Source organism: Pleurodeles waltl, chromosome 5 (genome assembly GCF_031143425.1).
Source record: "Pleurodeles waltl isolate 20211129_DDA chromosome 5, aPleWal1.hap1.20221129, whole genome shotgun sequence".
Taxonomy (NCBI): Eukaryota; Metazoa; Chordata; class Amphibia; order Caudata; family Salamandridae; genus Pleurodeles; species Pleurodeles waltl.
In genome coordinates, this window is record NC_090444.1 from 1,100,284,037 (window position 1) to 1,100,305,860 (window position 21,824).

General features: G+C 45.0%; 1 protein-coding gene across 4 annotated transcripts in view; it reads right to left on the bottom strand.

Annotated features, from left to right (window-relative positions):
• Window positions 1-278: 278 nt before the first annotated feature.
• LOC138296303 (uncharacterized) overlaps window positions 279-21,824 on the bottom strand; it is a 619,236-nt gene continuing 597,690 nt past the window's right edge. For 2 of the 4 annotated variants that reach the window (XM_069235314.1, XM_069235317.1), the window contains exons 13-14: window positions 3,152-3,245; window positions 279-713 (exon numbers count right to left, since the gene is read on the bottom strand). In XM_069235314.1, the coding sequence (XP_069091415.1) occupies window positions 600-713; window positions 3,152-3,245 (208 nt within the window). In that variant the 3' untranslated portion in view covers window positions 279-599. The remainder of the gene's footprint in view (window positions 714-3,151; window positions 3,246-21,824) is intronic. The other 2 variants (XM_069235316.1, XM_069235315.1) reach the window with 1 other exon arrangement.

The following is a 21,824-nucleotide window of genomic DNA, read 5'->3' on the forward strand; positions in this document are numbered from 1 at the left end:
GCTGGTCATGATACTCGCAAAAGGAATCTCTTGGCACCAGCCCCTTCTTGCCTACCTTTTGAAATTGTATTGTAGGAAACTGGAGGGGGTGTGAGGTATGAGATATTCCACTGATCCATCTAGTGTGAAACAGTTGCGGACTTTGGAGACAAAACTATCTTTTTCTGTCTCTAAAATAATGCTTTCTGCAGAGGTCACCGCACTGTTTATGACATTACAGCTTAATGCCTCTAAATGTAAAATGTAAGATTTGAAACAACAAACTCGAATGTTTCCAGTGAGGGAGCAGAATTAGATCTGTTTATTTATCTGATTTACTATGTTGCGAAAAAAAACTTTGTAAAGAGCAACAGTAGTTTTGCAACTGTAACGATCAGGTTAAACTGGACATTTTCTTGGGCGACATAGAAGACTGTGGAAAAGTCTTCTTTACTCACTGACTAACAGATAGAAAGGAGTATTAGCAAAAGAAGCATCAACAAGTTACATTAATACCTGCATGAAAACTAAATTGCGTTTAAAGAATCCCTAAGTGAGATATTTCTTTTCTCGTGGCGTTTGCAGTTAAGACGGCCGGGCATGAGGACTGAATACTTGATTTAATAGCTGCGCTGAAGAGGCTGGTCCTCGCCAGTGCTTTTTACAGGCCTGTCGCAGGCTCCATGCTCTTTCTTGGCATAATTGGTCCAGTTGCTGCTTGCCCGTTTAGCTTCCTAGAAAAGAAATGGATAAGCATTTTAAAAAATATGGCAATTGCAGTAAATTGCGAGAACACGGTGCTGAATGCTTTCTCCTAAAGTGGTGGCAGGGGTTGAAAAGTGATGCTGTGTGGGCGCAAAATAATACTTTTCTGCAGCTCTACAACTAGCGCCTTCTCTCCGCTCCTGTACCTAATCCATAAGAAAAGCTCTTCAGTTCGGCTGCGACTTTTCAGAAACTCTTAATGGATGTTGCTGTCTTTCTGGCCTATTGTGTTTACATGCTCACTGCCAAGGCGAGGTGAACTATTTCAAGCAATTACATGGCGAAATCAAAATACAGAATCAACTAAACCTTTGTTTAGTCATTGAGTTTTGGTGTCTTAGATGCAAAGTATGAATGTGAGCTGTACCATATCTTGTTCCTCTGGAGGGGATTTGACCTAATTTCGTTTGAATTAGTTTAGGAATGGAGCAATATTAAAATTACTCACATTGGGTAAAAGCTGTGTCGATTTCAAAGATACAGCTTTCTCTGCGGTTGTGGTCGGACCGCCAGCAGACCACCGTCCGCGCCAGGAACATAGTACCGGTCAGGTTGACGGCAGTCTGAGTCTTGCTCAGCCACGTCAGCACTGAGTTCAGCGCCACTGCACTGATCATGAGTCCAGTTTCCGCCAGGTGACTCAGCCATGGAATGGCTGGCAGAAACCCAGTGCTGGGGTCCACAGGGGACCCCTGCACCGCCCATGACCATGTCGTAGGCAATGCATGGACCCCCCTGCCCAGCACCCTTGGAATGCGCACTGTCTGCTACGGCAGACAGTGCGATCTCTGAGGGTGCTGGGGGCACCCTCTGGCAAACAACATTGGCCTCAGCTCCCTGAGGAGCCAAGGCCAGTGCCGCCGTATGGTTGCCACTGATTTTAGATGTTTCTGCCAGTCAGCCCATTGGAAAACTTGTAAAAGGGCCGGGGAGGGTGGAGGAGACCTCCAGCTGCACTGCGGTTTCCTCTCCACGGGTCTGGCAGTCCGGGCTTTGGACCGCTAGACTCATAATGAGGCTCTTAATACCTATTCAAGGGCTGGCACGGATAAATAATGTAATTTGACTCAAAATAAGGTGTGTACCTGTATGTACTGCCTTTTCCAGTGGTCTAGCTATATAAGGGAGATTTCGGATATGTCCTTAGACAGCAAAGTCACTCGGGCCAGACTGAGGTTTTTTTACATAACGATGTCTTAACAGCCCACATAAGTGATCAGGTACCAAGTTGCTTGCTAGAGTGGTAGACCAGTTACCTGACACACCACGAGACAGGTGGGGATGCGCCAAGGGTTTTGAAAAACAGAAGCTGGAACTGGATCTAGCTGGGGCTTGTGAACTTCTTTTTTAGACTACATTTGTGAATGGACTCTGGCAGAAGAGTGAAGCTACTGCTCAGTACGATGAAAATTCTCCCAATCTTAGAGGATGGTAGACTAATGTAACCATTAGATTTCTATTTTCAGCGTTGGATATTTTAACTTCAGTGGTAAATCATTCAGTCTTATACAGTGCCTGACTGCCTCCAATCTTCTAATTTAAAGTTTAAGGATATTTAATCCATCACCAAGTTTATTCAGTGGTCACGTACACCCTCATGGAAAGGAGTCATAGGTCACTAAAGATCTTGAGAATGTATGCCCCCCAGCTGTAAAAAGACAGCTTGCCCATCTAGTCTGTTAATCAATATAGGATGAGGACCTTTCATCATGATGCATATTCCTTTGCCTTCTGACATGGGCCAAACATTTCAGGGTGAATTAAATCATGTGCTGGTCAGATCAGCCAGTCAAAATAGATGTACGTATCTGAGCTGTTCATGAGGCCTAACGTATAGACCTTAATGTGGGCCTTGCACCATACAGTGGCACCATAGCCATTTCAGTGTGACAAAGGTCTTCCACCCAATAATTACAATCACCTACAATGTGGTTAATTCTGTGGTTAGTGGTAACTGAGCTACCAAGTTGTGCATGCTACAAAGCTGGGATGATAAAGCAGAAATACATTTACAGGCACTTGATTGGAAAATCAGCGTATACCAGCAAAGTCTCTGCATTATTGGACCGGTTATGTGTTTCTATTCAATAGCCAGACCAACCTCCTTTCTTCTGACTAAGTGTTGAAGAGTGATTATATAGCCTGGAGGAATAGAGTGTCCATTCCTTCGTAATCCAAGATTTTGTTAAGAGCACAGGACCCGGCCGATCAATTATTGTTTCTTATCAAGAGTTAAATCCGACATATAAAAGCCAGTTTAGAGATTTGTGGTACAGGCTGACTTGTGTACTTTGAGGAAACATATGTGGAAAGTTCTGATGAGAGAGTCATGGGCTGCGAGTTACTGCGGAAAAAAAACTGACAGCACATTATGTTCCAGTGATTGAAGCAGCATAACTATACATACCATAATAGGATTCTTCCTAACGACCTCTTCCATCGTGAGGGGTACACTGACCATTGCCTTCGAAGGACATATTTTATCTTTTGTCGTTATTAAACTGCAAAAAAAAAAAGTTTGGAATTTTAAGTGAAATCGAGTTCTTGATTTTATAGTGTAGCCGCAAATACGTGAACATCTGTAATTAATGCACCTTTGCAGGGTCTGAGAAGTAGCTACAGCCATATTATTAGGAGGGTAACATAATTTACCTTTCTTGCCAAATCCAGTAATAACAGGAGTAACTATTACCAATTGTTTGGGAGAATGCCACGTATTCAACTTCCATTCTTATCACGGTGCATTATGTCTCTGCAGTCTGCATACTTTCATAGCTACTAATTGATCTAAAGGAGTAACACGTTTGGAAGCTGTTATTTGTTCTTCCCAATATTAATTTACATACTTGTTTTCTTGTCTGCACCAGCCTTGGTTAGTGTTTTGAAGAACAGTTGTGCCACGTAATGACCTATTTTTGGTGCGGCCCAGAGGTGTAGTGAAGCCCTTTGGAGATGTTTTATCATATGTATGTTCAGTAATTGAAAGTGTGCTGCTGTTGCTGTGTTGGTAATTAGGGCTCCCGGTTTTAGGTCACAGCCTACCAGACAGCGCAGCTGTCTAGGTATGAAAAATACATTTTGTGGAGTTTCAGAAAGTTGACCTTGGAATGCAACCTGCTGATCCCTTGCTATCGGCTATGTGGTTTGTAACTCATGTTTTGTGGCTTTTCATTTGACGGGTTTATTTGGATTAGGCTCCACAGTTTGACTTTGTTCCTTCCCAGTTGAAAGCCATGTTTACAGTATTGTTCCACAAACTCTTTTCTGTAATAAACAGTCCTGTAAATCTTTTTCTTGTCTCGCCACATTTGCTAGGTGTTCAAAGACCGAGGTCAAATATCAGGCGCTGTCTTGCAGTTTAGGCCTGGATGGGGGGGAAGCAGATATAAAGTAACTAATCCATGAGATGGCTGGTATCCTCTCCCTGACTTTCAGCCGGGCTCATGGTGCTGGGGACACATGGCAGAGAAGCCTTTCTGGCTGAGTGGAAGCAAAAGGGCCTCCCGCAATTGCTTCAGAGAGGAGCTTCAAGGGACTTTTAGCCCACCCATTATGCTACTCATTTCTCATTGCTCAATGTGCAGATTTCACTCCCTCTTTGTCCCTTCAATGGAGCATGGATCATGTCTTTTGGTGTCTGTCCGCTGCTCATGATGAGATTGAGGTACTATACCCCCCCCTCCTCTTCGTTGGTGCATTCTTCGTTAGATTGCTTTGTTGTGTAAGTCGCAGTTGCCAACTGTTCTCCCCCTACCCACCTTCTTCACACTGCCTGCCTCTCCCACCCGCAATAATATTGAGGTGGGGTGGAAACACTTTAGAATAGAGGCCTGCTTCCATCTGACCACACTGGTGCTTAGCTAGTGGTACCAACAGCAGCTCTACATATGCTACAGCTTTCTCTCATTCCCCTGCACATCGCCAGCTCCACGGTCTGTACCAGCTTGGAGTCTTCCTGACTGAGCTGCGCCAGGAGCTGTGCGCGAGAGCTGGAGACAACGGCTGCTGTTTCATTTGAAGAGGAGGCCATCACTGCTGAGCCCTCCTCAGAATGTACCTCTCCACGGCAGCCGCCTCTGATGGGGAAGGAGTGGTATGATTAGAACTCGTACCAGCATGCAGCTTAGAAGCGAGGGTGAGTAGTTGGTGTGGATGTTGCATGAACTTAAGGGGCCCCTTTAGGACAGAACAAAGTCTGGTAGCACCTGGTTAAAGCATACATAGAGTAACAGTGGAATGAATCTGTGTAGCCCCTGCAGATGCAGTACCACAAACCCTAGCCATACCTGCCAGTTTTTGTTCTATTTGTGTGGAGCCACTTCATAGTAGTGTTTTTTTTTGTTTGTTTACTTCAAAATGTTATCATTTTTCAAACCCCCTCTTGTACAGGTATCATTTACGTGTATATAGTGGATTTATACATCTCTGCTGCTCCTGCCTGGGTTCCAAGATTGACATTTTCGCTTGTGTTGCCAATCACCTGTTTTAGGATGCTGCACTGACAACAGTCCACGTCATTTTTACACCAAGACTCCTTAGATGCACTAAAATACCCCCTTTAGCACCGGCATGATTAAAGCCATCAGTCAGACCTGTCCTTTTACCAGGGTAGATTGTTTTATGTGCGAGATTATTAATCCCCTACCTACTGCTGAAACCAAAACTACAAGTCTCAGAGTGAAACTTGCTGTCAGCACAAAAAGACAAGACTACCTTCTTTACTTCCGGTCAGTGCATTGTTTACCGTACGTGTTTTGTTATGTTAGAGTGTATTAAACTTGATTAACATCCTACAAAGGACATATTGATTTGAGCGGTTTCAGTATTCTGAGCACTTGTCCATAGTAGTGAATGTTTTCAAATTTGAAAGATTAGATTGAATCAAAGATCGCAACATTAAGGAAAACTAGTCTCAGAATGGTCAGAATAAGGAAGCCCTCAGAACTGTGAGCTTATGGAACGTGCGCCTCTTTGTAGCTTACTTTAGGTGTTACATAGCGTAAACCTATGCCGGATGGACAGAAAATAGTTTTTGAAAGCTTTTTATTGATGCAGGAGCATGCTGCCGTAAAAGTATGGTGTCTGCTTGAGTCAGGATGGGTTGATGGGGAGTATGTAGTTGGAGCAGTACTGGACATACAGTGTACAGTTGTTTACGTATTTTCATTACAATTATTTCCAATTTGAGTGACAGATAAATACACAATGCTTTGGTCAAGTGCTCAAGCTGGGATTAGAATACGGGTTCCGTCTGCAAGAAAGCCAGCAGATCTCATTTAAATCACAATACAAAAATACTGCAATAGCCTAAACCATGAACAGTAAACATTTTGAGCTGCAGTGCAGTGTTGCTACGTCTGCAGATACGAGCTCACATATACATTCTTGGTGTTCTGCTGTTACCACTACTTTGGTCACACGTGCACATCTGTCAGAGAGGGCATAGCTTGTAAATTCATGCCCACGCCCTGCTCTTGCAAGTATTCATCAAACGGTTCAGCTGGGAGTTGGAGGAGTTGAACAGAAGGTACTGGAGAGAATTCTTAAACAGAGCCCAACTCGTTTTTGGACACAAAGCCACCTTTGCTGCCAGAGGGTTATTAAATGAGCAGTGAACAAGTAGTCCACTGCACGAATGCTGATCAGGTGATTTGCAGGGTCACTATTCCAAGCATTGTGCACTGCTGAAACATTTATATTTCTTTCTTTCTATGACGGATCATATGAGAGGAACTCTTCCCCAATTTTAGTGACATTCTTTAGTTTGCTTAATAACCATACCTTTCTGTTTCTGCCCTTTTCCAGTGACTGCCTGTCTTACTCCCAGAATCAGCTGTGGAAACCTGTGAAATATCTGGTTGGTAACCATTGCCAAGGCCAAGAGCTCTTGTAGGCGACACCTACTGGCTTTGTCAATGCTTGTTGTTGATGAGCAGAGGAGAACCCAGGGTTTCTGGCTGGGGAGACAAGTGCTAGAGAGTCAAGGGGAAAGTGGAAGTAGTTAATAATAGAGATGTGTGTTGTTGATGAAGGAAAGTATTGGACCTCAATACTTGAGGAGTTTAGCATGAATGACAATAATGCCATTGAGTGTCTGATCGCAGTGAGCCAATATGAGATCTCTGACTAGTGTAAAAGTAGGAAAGGAGACAAATATTTGAATGTTGCTAGAAAGGAGGTGATAGAGGAAGCCAAATGAAGGTATAATATTGCTGAGGATGGGGTGTAGAGTGAGAAGAGGAGCAGGCCATGGACCAAGCTACCAAGAGACACATAATGATAGAGGGATGGATGTTGTTGTTTTTAAGTACAGTGAACATTTTTATGGGAAATTCTGCAGGCAAATGATGTTGTTTTATTGGAAAATCCTTAATTAGTATTGATGAAGAACATGCCAACTCAAATGTATTCATCCCAAGGACAGAAATTATAGAAACTTTAGGAATACTGTACAAAGCCAATGTAATATCTTGAGAAGAAATTGTGTCAATTTAAGGTTCTGCTCTGATTTAAATAACTAGTGTTCAAATACCCAGAAAGATTTGTATATTTCATTAGTCTATAAATAATTTACTATATAAGGGATAGAATACCTCCTGCTGTACATTATAAGGATACTCAAAGTCACAGAGCAGTTCATTAACCCAGTAGTAGAGGAACAAGGCCGAAGGCCAAGTTCCTTGATAAAGTTATGGAACTCCAAGGTGTCTTGCAATTTTCTTATCATGTATGCCAGGGAGTACTTTATTCCATATAATACATGGTCACACCATCACCTTTCCCACAAACCACATAAAAAAACTTGGGCCCATATTTATACTTTTTTAGCGCCACATTTGCATCGTTTTCTAATGCAAAAGCGACGCAAACTTACAAAATGCAATTGTATTTTGAAAGTTTGCGCCGCTTTGGTGTCAAAAAGTGGCTCAAATGCGATGCTAAAAAAAGTATAAATATGGGCCTTGGTGTGTAGCTCTTTTATATGAATGAGTGAGCATGTTTGCAAACACGAAAGATAAAAATAAAACCTCTAGTGCAAAATTAAACACATCAAAACCTATTGCACACATACATCAGAAACAGTTCAGTACGAGTCAGCTTTTTCAAAAACAAAAAAGAAGGAAAAGACAAAAAGATGCAGAGGCTCAGAATGTGTAATAACATGCAGTAAGATTCTAGCGTTCCTCTATTTCAGGCGTGCAAAAAATAAACATGTTCTCTCTGCTTGTCATTGTAAGCTAGAAATATAAGTTAGAAGAAAGACAAGCAACATCCAGTTTTCATTCTAAAAACAGCTGCTTCAGTTATGTTCCGTGACCTGACCTGCCTTCCACCTCACCTGCTAGCTCTGACAGCAGGCATTGCGACATCAGACCTCGACTGCAATGTTATTGCACTTGAGTTCTGATGTCTTTTCTTTATAATTGGCGACTGTGTGGGTCACAAGTCACTGATTAAATAAGGGATAAAGCACCCACTGCCATATATGATAAGGATATTGCAAGACATTAAGGGGAGTGCCATAACCTTGTAAAGGAACAAGGTAGAAGGCCATGTTTGTTTATATGGTTATGGAACTCTGAGGTGATTTTCAATATTCTTATCATGTACGCCAGGGGGTACTTTATCCACTGTAATAAATGGCGACACCATCACCTTTCCCACAAAACGCTTAAAGCCTTGGTGCGTAGCTCTTTCACATGAAAGAGAAAGCATGTTTGCAAACATGAAGAATAAAAATAAAAACTTTTTTGGCAAAATTAACCACATTAAAAACCTGTTCGATCTTTTTTGCAAAACGATATTAGTAACAGTTCAATACAAGTCAGTTTAAAACACACAAAAGCTGCAGTAGTTTAGAATGTGTAGAAACATGCAGAAATAATCTAACTTTTCTATAATTATTTTAAGGAATGCAAAATAATCTGGTCAGCGCACTACTCACTTTCAACTAGGAAAAAAGAGCAGATGAAAGAAAAGCAACATTTTATTTTTGTTGCTTTAATCCCTCAACTGCTGGTCCTCCCCACCAAGTGCTGAACTAATTGGTGTAATATGCGCTTAGGGCTCTATAACTTTTTTCCACTTTTTTCCCAGAGCTGCACTATACAATGGGTTTTTCTTTGTGTATTGAGCATAGACCAATTCATATGGGGAAATATGTGGAGTGAAAAATGAATATCAAGGAAACCTATGTATTTCTGAAATGGCCATGAGAAAGAAGCAGTGGTTATTTGTATATCTCTGAATTCGTGGGTACCCATACTAGCATATCATTTAAAAGGTATTTTTCAAAATGTATTCTTTCTTACACACTGGCTTACATTTGGAAGGCACAAATACAGCAAAATCCAATTGGTAATAACAAATGTTCTACTATTCTGTGTTCCCCTAAGTCTCCCAATAAAAATGGTACTTCATTTGTGTGGGTACGCCTAGTGTCAGCAACAGGAAACAGTCCAAAATGCAACATGGATACATCACATTTTTCCACTCAAAACTGACCCTCTTTTTGCAAAGTAGGTAGATATGGATTTTGGGCCATAGCTCAGCGGGCACCTATGGAAACCTAGGGAACTTTCACATTTTTGGAAACCAGACACCTGGCGGAATCCAGGAAGGAGTGACTTGTGTAGCTCTCACCAGACAGTTTTACACAGAATCCCTTGCAAATGTCATACTTCACTAAAAAACACATTTTCTTCACATTTGTGTGATGTAAAGTTTTTCAATCTGTGGGAAGCCACAATCTTCCTTCCACCCAGCATTCCCCTAAGTCTCTCGATAAAAATGGTGTTTCACTTGTGTGTAACAGGAAAGAGCCAAAAACACAACATGGATACATCACATTTTTTCCACTCAAAACTAACCCTTTTTTTTGCAAAGTGGGTAACTGTGAATTTTCAGTTCTAGCTCAGCCGACACCTAGGGAAACCTAGCAAACCTGCACAACTAGACAAACAGGAGAGTATAGGGGTACATGACTTGTATGGGTCTCACTAGATAATTTTACCCAGAAACCCTTGAAAATGTAAAACTCTGAGTGGGGAAACCCATTGACCTTGGTTTGATCCGTTCCTGTCGTGGGCACTAGGCCCAGCAACACTAGTGGCACAGCGTTTTTATTGGCACAAGTGCGATTATGCTAGGTAGTAGGATTTTTGTTGATTCTTATGGATTCTGGAAGTTGTTATCACAAAGGTATGAGAAAATATAAGGAAAATGTGTGATTTCAGGCATAGCTTCATATTTATGGGGGATTGTGGGTAAGAACATCTCAAGTGATCCACACAAGGCACACTACCCTAGACTTCCCTAGTAGTATAGTTTAAAAAAGATGTGTGTGGTTCATAGGTTTGCATGGGTGGTGGGCAAGCACGGCAACGAATCCTACAGCTACCCCTATCATTGATCTCTCCTCATAGCGCTTTAGGGCCTATTGTGCCAAGGTCTCTTTGCCCACTCACACAAGTGAGGTACCATTGTTATTTGGAGACTAGGGAGAATTCTGGGTGGTAGGCAATTTGTGGCTCCCCACAGATTCCAGTCGTTTTCCTCACAAACATGTGAGGAAAGTGTGTGTTTTTGGTCAAATTTTGAGATTTACAGGGCATTGTGGGTAAGAAAATGTTGTGGGATCCAAAAGAAGCCCAACTCCCTGGACTCCCCCGGGTATCAAGTTTTCAGAACTGCCAGGTCTGGTCAGTTTTCCTAGGTGGCAGCGTACCCAAGCCCAAAAAGGTCAGCCATTCAGAATTAGAAGTGAAAAAAGACTGAGAGTTCACCGCACTCTCCTGACCCATATGTACAAATTGAACCCAGAAGAATCATATGTTCTCTCGTTTGCCAGTGTGGATGGGATTTCTTTGTCTGCAGTGGAGCAGAAAGATTGTGGAGGCTTTAGGGGTGGGGGCAGGGGGATGTTAGAACAGACCAGATCCACTCCATTATTTTATTAAAAATAGATATTCCTGCATACAGTGGGCTTTCTGGCCCATGAGGAAAATTGGGACAAACCTCCCATCTGCTCCTAGGGAGGCAAAAATACTGGTTTGTTCCTATTTCAAGGGTGAGGGTGTGACCAATGCCAGAGTGCAACACCTGCACCACTTTCTTTTGCTAAAAAGCATTATCCCTGGTGTCACGTGGGCTTCCTTCCCCTCAGGCAGCAGATTTGGGGCATTCTTCCCATTTGACAAACCTCTTTCCTGCAAAAAGACACAATTGCCCCTTCTGGGGTAGGGGTTATGGCTCAATGTAGGTTAGGCCGCACCCTCTCTTTTTTTTGTTTTGGCACGATTTTGAAGTCCCTGGTGTGTAGTGGACTTTCTGCCCTCCTAAGGAGCAATTGATGGCAAACTCCCTGTCTGGCCATGGGTGGGATGGTGAGGGGTTGTGTGTGTGTGGGGGGAGGGGGGAGTGGGGCATAAAAACTGTTTTTGGCCACACACCCATTTCAAATAGGACAAATCAGTTTACCGTAGGAATTGAAAACCAAACTCCATCCTTTAGACAACCACAAAGAGGTAGTTTCGGTTGACCAAATCTACTTCCTTCTGAAAATCTAGTGAATATATCAGCGGCTCGGTCAGGTGAATTGAAAGTGGGTGTGTTGTGCAAACATCTATTAGGTCTGGTAGAGCGGCTAGGCACAAATCTGCTTTGGTCTTCGTGATCAAAGTATTAGATACAGGAGAGAAGCAGTTTGTCTAGGACTTTGGTAAGGATCTTGGCTTCTAGATTGATTTGGGATATAGGCCTAGAAGAGGTACATTGATCTACCGGCTTTTCTAGTTTAGTAGGACTGTAATAATTCCCTCAGATCCGGGGTGGAGGATGCTGTTTTCTTGTGTCTTCCCAAACATATCTCTAAAAGAAGAACCTACTTTGGGCATTAAGTATTTGAAAAGTTCAATTGACAAGCCAATCACACCAGGGTTTTTCACAAGGTAAGTTAGAGATGGTGTCATCAACCTTCAGAGATCATCTGATAACACAATTAGAATCTACATTTGGTAGTGTGGTCAATGGGAAGTTGCAATAATTGAGGCCATTTTAGCCTGATTTAGTGTGCTTGCTGACAATAAAAGGCATGTACCACTGCCTTTTGTCAACCGAAGAGATGAGTCCAATTTTTTAAGCACATCTCTCCTACATGACTAGAGGGATCTTCTCAAGGACATAACCTAAAAAGGACCCTACCTAGCTCACCGCTGCGCTTGCAATAACTGCACTAGGATGCAAGCCATTGGTACTTAGGGGCATATTTATACTCTGTTTGCGCCGAATTTGCGCCAAACTTTTTGACGCAAATTCGGTGCAAACCTAACACCAGATTTATACTTTGACGCCCAACCCCGCGAATGTCAAAATTCAGCAGTGTGCGTCATTTTCTGGATGCGGGAAACCGCCTTGCGTTAATGATATGCAAGGTAGGCGTTCCCATGCAAAAAATGACTTTTAAGCATCTGCACCTTATGTATTCTCCCGCGTCATTTTGACATTTTGACGCACAGGAGGGGGCGGTCCTTAAAAAATGGCGCCCAGCCTGATGTGTGCTGTTTTTTAACGCTTGGGTGAGGGCAGGCGTTAAGGGACCTGTGAGCTCATTTCCATGGTCTCCGACCATAGAAGCAATCCACAGGTGCCCTTCCCTGCACGCAGGGACACCCCCTGCCACCCTCTCCCACCCCTGGAGGACACCCATGGATGGGGTGACCCATCCCAGGTAAGTACAGGTAAGTAGAGGTAAGTATAATTTTTTTTTTGTCTTTTAAGTGGCATAGGGGGGCCTAATGTGGGCCCCCCTACATGCCACTGTGCCCAGTGGCCATGCCCAGGGGACAGAATTCTCCTGGGAATGGCCATTGGGCAGGGGGCATGACTCCTGTCTTTGCTAAGACAGGAGTCATTTCAATGGGGGTTGTGCGTCAAAAAATGGTGCAATTCAGGTTAGAGGCAAGATTTTTTACTCTAACCTGACTTGCACCATTCTTTGACGCACAACCCCCATTCTTCCCTACGCCTGCGCTGGCCGGTTAGAGTAATTTATTTTGACTCTAACCAGGCCGCAGCGCCGGCTAACGTCATTCCATAAATAAGGCACCTGGCTGGCGCGTTGGAATGGCGTTAGACGGCGGTAAACTTTTTCATGCAAACCTGCGCTGGCGCTGGTTTGCGTCAAAAAGTATAAATATGGGCCTTGGTGTTTGCAATTTCCTTAATTGGGTGTTGTACCAAATGGCAATCTTGAACGCACAAGGTGCATGCTGGTTTTAAACTGATTCTCTTAGGAAAACCATCAGAGCTCGATGTTGAAATGTCAATCAGTCACCCATTGTACTTAATTGCGAAACCTGACTATGGCCCTCATTATGAGATTGGCGTTAAATTCTGAATACTGCCACGGTGACTGCCGCCAACATACCACCACGGAGGCGAACATCCGTCTGCCAGATTAGGACACATACACACAAAACCGAAAGAAAACAGCCACAACCACAAATCGGCCAGACCCACTGAACGTGATAAACCATACCGTTACGCCACCAAAACAATGCCCTCCACATAATGACCCACGAATCATTACAGCGGACATTCAGCTGTGGTAAACCATTGGCGGTGCACACCACTGTGGTGGATATGGCCACCCAAAAGCAAAACAAGACAACATTGGCCAGAACAAAAAACCCACACCTGACACAAATACACACACCCCACACACCCACCAACAGCACTATAAAACACACCCCACGTCACCCAAAATCCTTTGCAAACATGAGAAGACTGCAACACTTTGCCAGGGCAATGCCAGAGAGAACTGCACACACATATCACAATTACCCATTCATCCGTCATGCACCACATACCCCACCACTTCACACATCACCCTCTGCACAGCATACACACTACACAACACCCATGTCCCCACAAAGGCACCCCCGGTTCACTGATGAGGAGTTGTGGGTCATGGTGGAAGAAATATTCAGGGTAGAGCCTCAACTGTTTGGAGCATAGTTACAGCAGATCTCCATTGCCAGGAAGATGGAGCTATAGTGGAGAATCGTGAACAGGGTGAACGCCATGGGACAACATCCACGCAGAAGGGACGACATTCGGAAGAGGTGGAATGACCTACGGGGGAAGGTGCGTTCCATTGCATCAAGGCACCACCTCGCCATCAGGAGGACTGGCGGTGGAACCCACCTCCTCCCCCACAGCTGACAGCATGGGAGGAGCAAGTCTTGGCAATACTGCATCCTGAGGGACTCACAGGAGTAGCTGGAGAACTGGACCCAGGTGAGTCAACATGTCCTACTTATCACCCCCCATACCTGCATGCCACCACGACCCCTCCCCCTGCCTCCCATCACCCCACCCTATCCCACACAGTGCACAACCCCATTTACCACACCTAAATAGCAAGCACTGCATGCCATACCCAATTCATGCATGTCCCTTCCGGCTCTGCATGCACACCCACCATGAGTGCATGCACAGCATGGAGAACTAACAATCTCACAATCCATCACCATACACAACCAAAGGTGGGAGGACAACAGCAATAACATTAGGAAAGCTAGAAATGCAGAATATGTCACTGACGTACCATAATACATCACTTACATCCCCACAGGTGCCCCAGCCAATGTCAGCAGCGAGGGGATGCCATGGCTACCCAGTCCCCCACCAGAAGATGCCTCCAGTGATGACAGCAACTCAGAAGCTCTGGATCTGGATGAACTCCCTGGCCCATCTGGGACCACTGGTTAGTCAGCTACCCCATCAAACAGCCAGTCCACCATTGAGTCCCTCCTCAGAATCTAACACCACAGGAGCCAGCCAACACCCTCAGGCCTCTGTCCCCAGGACACGTCAATCAGGAGGGTGCCCACCTATACAGAGACCTGAGTCCACACCACACAGGCAACACAGTGTCAGTGGGAGTGGGCACACTGTTCAGGGGACACAGGCACAGGGGACCAGGGACACTCTGAGGACAGCTGTGTGCCAGGGGGAGGACAGGCCTAGGGAACCGACTGTCCAGGAGGCACTCACAAATGTCCTGGGGGCATAACAACAATCCCAGGACAGGATGGGTCAGGTGATCAACATCAGGAGAACCAGCGGCTGCAGGGGGTACACCACCAGGAAGAAATGCAGCAGTTGCAGGGCCTAAATACCAAAATGGCCTTCACTGTAGGGGTGCTGGGTGACATGGTCAACAACATGCGGGAGAACAGAGCACACCAGCGGGCCACTTCCACTAGCCACTCCACCCAGCAGCCATCAACATCTGCTGCAGCTAGTGGTCAGGAGGCCCTGCCACAGGACTCACAGGCCACCAGCACCCCTCCCCCTGCAGAAGATGAACCACCCCGCATACGTTCCCCAGACAGACACCAGAGACAGTTGCCAAGACCAAGACCACCGCTAGGAAATGAGCCACTCCAGAACATCCCCCTTGTGTTCCACTGTGTCACATTGTCCACTTTGAACTGCCATTGCTCCCCTTCCTATGGCCCCTTGGACACTGGACCTGTTCAACAAAAAGATTGGCCGGCTTCACTGGACTTTTCCCAATCATCATCCCACTCTATTGCACTTTGCATTGTATACCTTTTTTTAAAAAAAATCTGTTTATTAAGCAAGATATAGAAACTGTCAATGCAATACAGTTGTTTCAAAGGAGTATGCGGCTTCTTAGCTCATATAGCTTTGTAGACAACAAGACGCTTTTAATGATGTGCATCGAGTAGAAAGAGAGAGCAAAAAAGTAACAAAAAAGAAACAAGAAAAGAAGAAAAAAAAATAGGAACTATACATTATATAACTGTGATCACTCTGGTTGTATCTTTTTGCATGTGTGCATAATGGCGTTTGAACATTAGAATTGTCGTTGGGGTGCCTGGGGGGGTGGAGGTGCACATCTGATGTGGGTACAGATTTTAAATAAAGGTGCCTGTTTTTTGAGTGGGCCTGGCATATGCATGTTCGTTTGGAGGAGTTTATGGCCATACTGTCTTGGGGAATCTAGCTAGTTCTTTAGGTTATGTGACCATTGGATGTTCTAATGTGAGCGCTATTAGTGAAGGAAGTATAGGGAGTCATGGGGGGAACATGTCGTCTCTAGTTTCTATTTTAACCACGAAGCTATCCCATATTTCGACTCCTTCTTGTGGCTGGCCCGTCTGTTGTACTTGTTTCAGTGTGTGGGCTTCTGCTTGTGTACGGTTGTATAGGTCACGCAGCCAGGTGATGTAAGGAGGGGTTTGGGGCGCCTTCCAATGTATAGCGATCAAGCGTTTGTACACTACAAATGCCAAATCTATGAATTTGTGTTCGTGTTTGTCACCTTTGGTGCGGTGGCGGATTCCTAGGAGACATGATTCTGGGGAGGGGGTGAGTGCATGATCAGCAACCTCTGAGGTAGTTTCTGTGATTCTCTGCCAGCTTGCATTTATTGAGGAGCATTCCCAGACCATGTGGTAGAAATTGGCAGTGGATGCGGCACATCTAGGAAATTCCGATTTGGCATTAGGTTAAATTCTGTTGATGCGTGCAGGGGATAAGTACGTCTGATGAATATAGTTAAATTGAGTGTATCTCAGTCTGGTGTTTCGTGATACCGTTTTGACCGTGGCAAGAATGATTCCCATGTTTTTTGGGAGATTGGATCAGCTAGGGCGGTGTCCCATCGAGATTTAGCTGGTGTTAAGTCTATGCGGGCATTTGCTGTTAGGGCTTTGTATATCATTGAAATAGTGCCCATAGTGTTTCCTATTGTCAGGAGTGTTGTGAGCAACCCGGATTCGTTGAGTTCATTGTTACTATTGCCCCACAGGCTACGTATCAGTTTGGTGATGGCCCCATACATTAAAAAAGCTCCGGTGTGCATTACTCCTATCGCCGCCTGTTCCGCAAAAGTTTTCATATGGGAGTCAGAATATAGGTCACCCACATTTAGAGTTGTAGTTTCCCGTATATCATGGTGAAGTGTTAGATTCTGTATTTTCGGGATCTGGGATAGAGGTATTGTAGGTGAGTATGGGGGAAGGTTGGACTTGCCCTGGACATATCTTTTCCAGCAAAATTTAGCAGCTTCCAATATTGGGGATCTACTGGGCGGGGAAGGGGAGCCCGCTAACAATGTTGTTAATATCGTTTGCGATGTTGTGTATCCATTCATTGCTACGCTTTCTGGGGACGTTGAGTTGTTGAACCATGAAGCTATCCACTGCAGTTGGGCCGCTGCATAGTATAGTTCCAGGTTTGGCATACCCAAACCACCTTCCACTTGTGGGTGTTGTGCAATAGCCAGTGATACCCTTCGTCTATCTCTGCCCCATAGTAATTCAGTTAGAAGGGAATGCAGTTTATGGAAGAATGTGCGTGGTAAGGTCAGCGGGAGGGCTGTGAAATAGTACAGGAAACGCGGTAGGATTAGCATTTTAGCTTTTGCGGTACGGCCCATGGGGGATAGTGGGAGCGATGTCCAGAATGTCAGGGAGCTCTGGGTGGATCTAAGCAGACGGTCTAGATTGCCCTCCTTTAGGTCTTTCATAGAGTGGTAGATCTGTACGCCTAATAACTTAAAGGTTGAGGTAGCCCAGGGTAACTGATATTGGGGTAAACTGATGTGCTGTTCATTTGGTATGGGTGCTAGGGGGAAGATACATGATTTGGACCAATTTATATGTAATCCCGAAACCCGTGCAAAGCTATCTAGTATTAGCATTATTTCTGTGATAGATGTTGTGTGTTGGCGTAGGGAGATTAGGGCATCGTCGGCGTATAGTGACACAATGTGATGTTGGTCCGCTTCTGGTATGCCCCATTTGTGAGCGTCTTTACGGAGTCTGATTGTCAGTGGTTCCATTGCAATAGCAAGTAATAGGGGGGACAGCGGGCAGCCTTGCCGGGTGCCTCTGCCTATTGGAAGTTCTTCGGATATAATTTGACCTGTTTTGACACGTGCTATGGGCTTGTGATATAACGTCCTAATCCAGTTTATGAAGCCACACTGGAACCCAAATGCTTCTAATGTACGGTAGAGATACTCCCAGCTGAGTGTGTCAAAAGCTTTTTCTATGTCCAGGGACATAGCTACTGCTTCCACCCCGTTGGTGCCATGCATTAAACGAATCAGTCTTATAATATTTAAAAAGGTACTTCTGCCTGGTATGAACCCGGATTGATCTGGGTGTATCAGCTCTGGTAGGAAAGGGAGTAGTCTATTTGCTAGGATCTTCCCTAGGAGTTTACAGTCAGAGTTAATAAGCGAGAGGGGTCTGTATGACCTGACGTCTAAAGGGTCACGGCCTGGTTTTGGGAGCATGGCTATTAGTGCTTCTCACATGGAATCTGGGAGTTGCTTTCTGCTGTGGACTTCATTAAACACCTCAAGGAGGGGTTGTAATAAATGGTTAGGGTATGATTTATAGTATTCCACTGGCAATCCGTCAGGGCCAGGGGCCTTGTTGCTTGCCATTTGCGAAAGAGCCTTTCGTAGCTCTTCTATTGTGATAGGGCCGTCTAGCATTTCTGAGTTGCTTATTATGTGTGGGTTTTGGGGAATCATTGTTAGTAAAGTAGAAAGCTGTTGTTTAGGAGGAGGATTAGAGGTTTGGTAAAGAGTACAATAGTACGTATGGAAGGCTGTGTTAATTTCGACTTGGGTATTGACAACAAGGCCTGTGTGAAGTTTAATCGCTCCTGTAGGTGCTGCCTGCATTGGTTGACGGACCAACCAAGCTAATCATTTTCCTGATCTGTCGCCCTCTGCATGTTGTCTCGCCTGTAGGTGTCTATAATCATGTTTGCATTGTCTGGTGTCTGTTTCTTTGTAGTTTGCACGGAGATCACTGGGTGTTTGCAGTGAGGATGGGTTTATTGAGAGCTCAACTTCCGCCCTACGCATTTTAATTTCTAATTCCTGTAGTTCTTTAGTGAGCTCTTTTCTGACTCCTACTGTGGCCGCTAAGCAGTGGCCACGGGTCACAGCTTTATGGGCATCCCATTCAGTAGCGCGTGTTGAGGCGGTATCTTTGTTTAACGTAAAAAAAATTGATAAGCATTTGGATAACTCTGCTTTGAAGGGGGGCCTGTGAGGGATTCTGATTGTAAGCGCCAAGTTGGAATACGGGTATGTGTGCGTCCCCATCTTATTGTGGCATGCAGTGGATTGTGGTCCGAGATAGTGCGAGCTAGGTATTCTGATTTATTTATTTTATGAATTATGGCAGGCGTTGCGAATAGCATGTCTATTCTTGTGTGTATTTTATGTACTGATGAGTAGTAAGAGTATTCGCGGTGCGTGGGATGTCCCGCCCTCCATATTTCTTTCAAGCCATTATTTGTAGCCCATTCTACTAGGTCGGCAGTTGTGCGTCTGGCTGGGGCAGTGATCAGTGGGGGGATTGATCGATCCATGTGTATGTCTAGCACCGAATTAAAATCCCCACCCCATATACTAGGCTCAGATGGATCTCTGAGTTTGCTGTTGTTAAGTGTCCATAAAAATTTGCGTTGGCCTGTGTTCGGGGTGTATAGAGCAACTAGTGCTAATGGGTGACCATCTAGTTCCCCCTCCAGTATCACATACCTTCCGTTTGGATCAATCTGCGTGCGGGACATTACGAACGGAACCCCTGGTGCGATCCATATCGCCACCCCACGAGCGTAGGATGAGAAAATGGTACCATATATTTGGCCCCGCCAATTTGCGCGTAGGTTTTCTAGCAAGGCCCCGTTGAGGTGAGTCTCCTGCAGCATGGCTATGTGTATCCGGTGTCTCTTAAGATATGCATGAATTTGTTGCCGTTTACGTATAGCTGCCATGCCCCTGATGTTCCATGTGATTATTTTATATTGCGGAGTGTTTAAGTTATGTTGGTGTGCCATGGTATGTGTGTTGTTTTGTTGAGTTTGGGGGATATATTGTCTGTGTGTTGTGCCCTACCCAGCATTCCCAATTGTGTTTTATGGTTAGGGTGTTACCAACTGTGGTAACGAGTACGACATTTGTGTTGTGGGATTGTTTACAACGCCTATTGCTACAATCATGGATTACGATATGTGCCTTGAGTAAATCACATCTAGTAAAATTTAAAACAACAACTATATATAACTGTAACTGTGCATACAACACGGCTGGAATAAAGCATGTGTCTGCCTTCTTAAAGAACCTGTCCATATGGAGTGGGGGGCGCTGTGGGTAAATGTATCCAAGTCGGCGAGCTTCTCGGCCCGCTCTGCTCCTGGTACTGGTGCGTCCTCTCGGGTACCCCCGGCGGCTGCGGGTCCGCGATCCTGGCTGGTCTCCAGGTTTGGTAATTCTCCACCTCTTTGCTAGTCATCAGGCTAGGTGGGCTTTTTACTCTGTGAGGAAGACTGTTCCTGATTGTAAAGTTATTCTGGATCTACTTGTTTAGCAAATGTCATCTGCCGTACGCGGGGTTAGATTAGGGCCGCGGTTGGAGTCTGTGGAATCATATTGTGTTTAGAGGTCTGGCTCGCCTTCATTTTGGATAGACTGGGACGCTGGAGACGTGTTGATGAAGCGTGTTGTGGCCTGTAGTAATGAAGAGCGTTCTGCTTGGGACTGTTCAGGTGAAGGTTTAACGTCCTGTTTCCTTCGAGGCTTGCGCCTAGACTTAGGTGATGACCATTTTTCCGCTGTGATTCCCAAATTTGTTTGGTCGGCTAGGCCTTTAGCGTGTAGCCAAGTCCAGGCGTCCTCAGGAGTAGTGAAGAAGAGAGTGCGATTGTCACTTTGGATACGCAATTTTGCAGGGAACAGAAGGGCATATTTTATGTTATGTTCACGCAGTCTTTCCTTGACCTTAAAAAAGGAGTTGCGTTTCTTCTGCACTTCCGCAGTGAAATCTGGATAGGCTGTGATTTCTGCATTTTCGAAGCTTACAGGGCCTGATTTTTGGAACAGTTGCAGGATAAGGTCTCTATCACGGAAGTTAAGGAGTCTTGCAATAAGCGGACGGGGCTGGGCCCCTGGAGGGGGGGGTTCTTCCGGGCACTCTATGTGCTCGTTCCACTGAAAAATAAATTGGGATACTATTTTGTAGTATTGTGTTCGTTAGCCATTGCTCAATAAATAGTTATGCGCTGGGTTCTTCTGCCCGTTCTAGAAATCCCACGAATCGGACATTGTTCCAGCGTGATCTGCCCTCAGCGTCCTCGGCCCTGCGATTCAGGGCTTCGACTTCCGTTGTTACTGTCATTAGTTGTTGTTGAAGGTCATTTATCGATGGCGGTAACCGTGCCGTTTCTTCTTCGATCGTTGTTACTCTTTCCGCCAATGCTTTTTGGTCCGTGCGTAGAAGGTTAACATCTTCCGTGATCGTTCCTATTTTTGCCTCTAATGTAGATTTGGTATCCAGGATGGCTTGTAGTATTTTCTCGAATTGCGTAGTGTGCGACTGTAGGGTTGTCTCAAGCTTCTGGAGTGCCTGGTGTGTGACCGAGGGCTTCGGCGGCGGAGTAGGCTCGTTTGATTCCATGTTGCTTGGTGGCGCTCGCGGGGTCTTTGGTTTGCCCATTAATGGTGCGAGTATAGTTTGATTTGTTGCGGGTAAGTTGGCGCAGCACTTATAGGTCGATCTTAGAGCAGTATTAATTGAGTTCGTCGGTGTTTTTCTGGCTCCGTTGCATTCAGGTTTGCTTCAGCAATGGTGGTCTGGCCTATCCCTCGTAGAATTTTTGATGCTGTTGAATGTTGCACATACGGTGTACTTTTATTTTGTAGCGAGTGGTAGTTGTTGGAAGCTGCCTGATGTGGGCGGCCACAGTACACTGTATGGTGCCCTACCGGACAGCCCGCTGCTATGGGACAGTTAGTGCGTCTTCTGGGCACTTGTGTGGTGTCTGTTATACGTTGTGGGGCCCTGGGGTCCGATCAATGCCGGCGAAAGGGCTCGCAGTTGTACTCCACGAAGTGTAGGTTATTTACAAGCGTTGAATATTTGGTGCGTAGCTTAATGTGAACAGCCACGGTGCGTAGCGGGATAGTTATTGTGTCTTCTAGTCACCTGTGTGGTGTCTGATGTGCTTTGGGGGGCCCT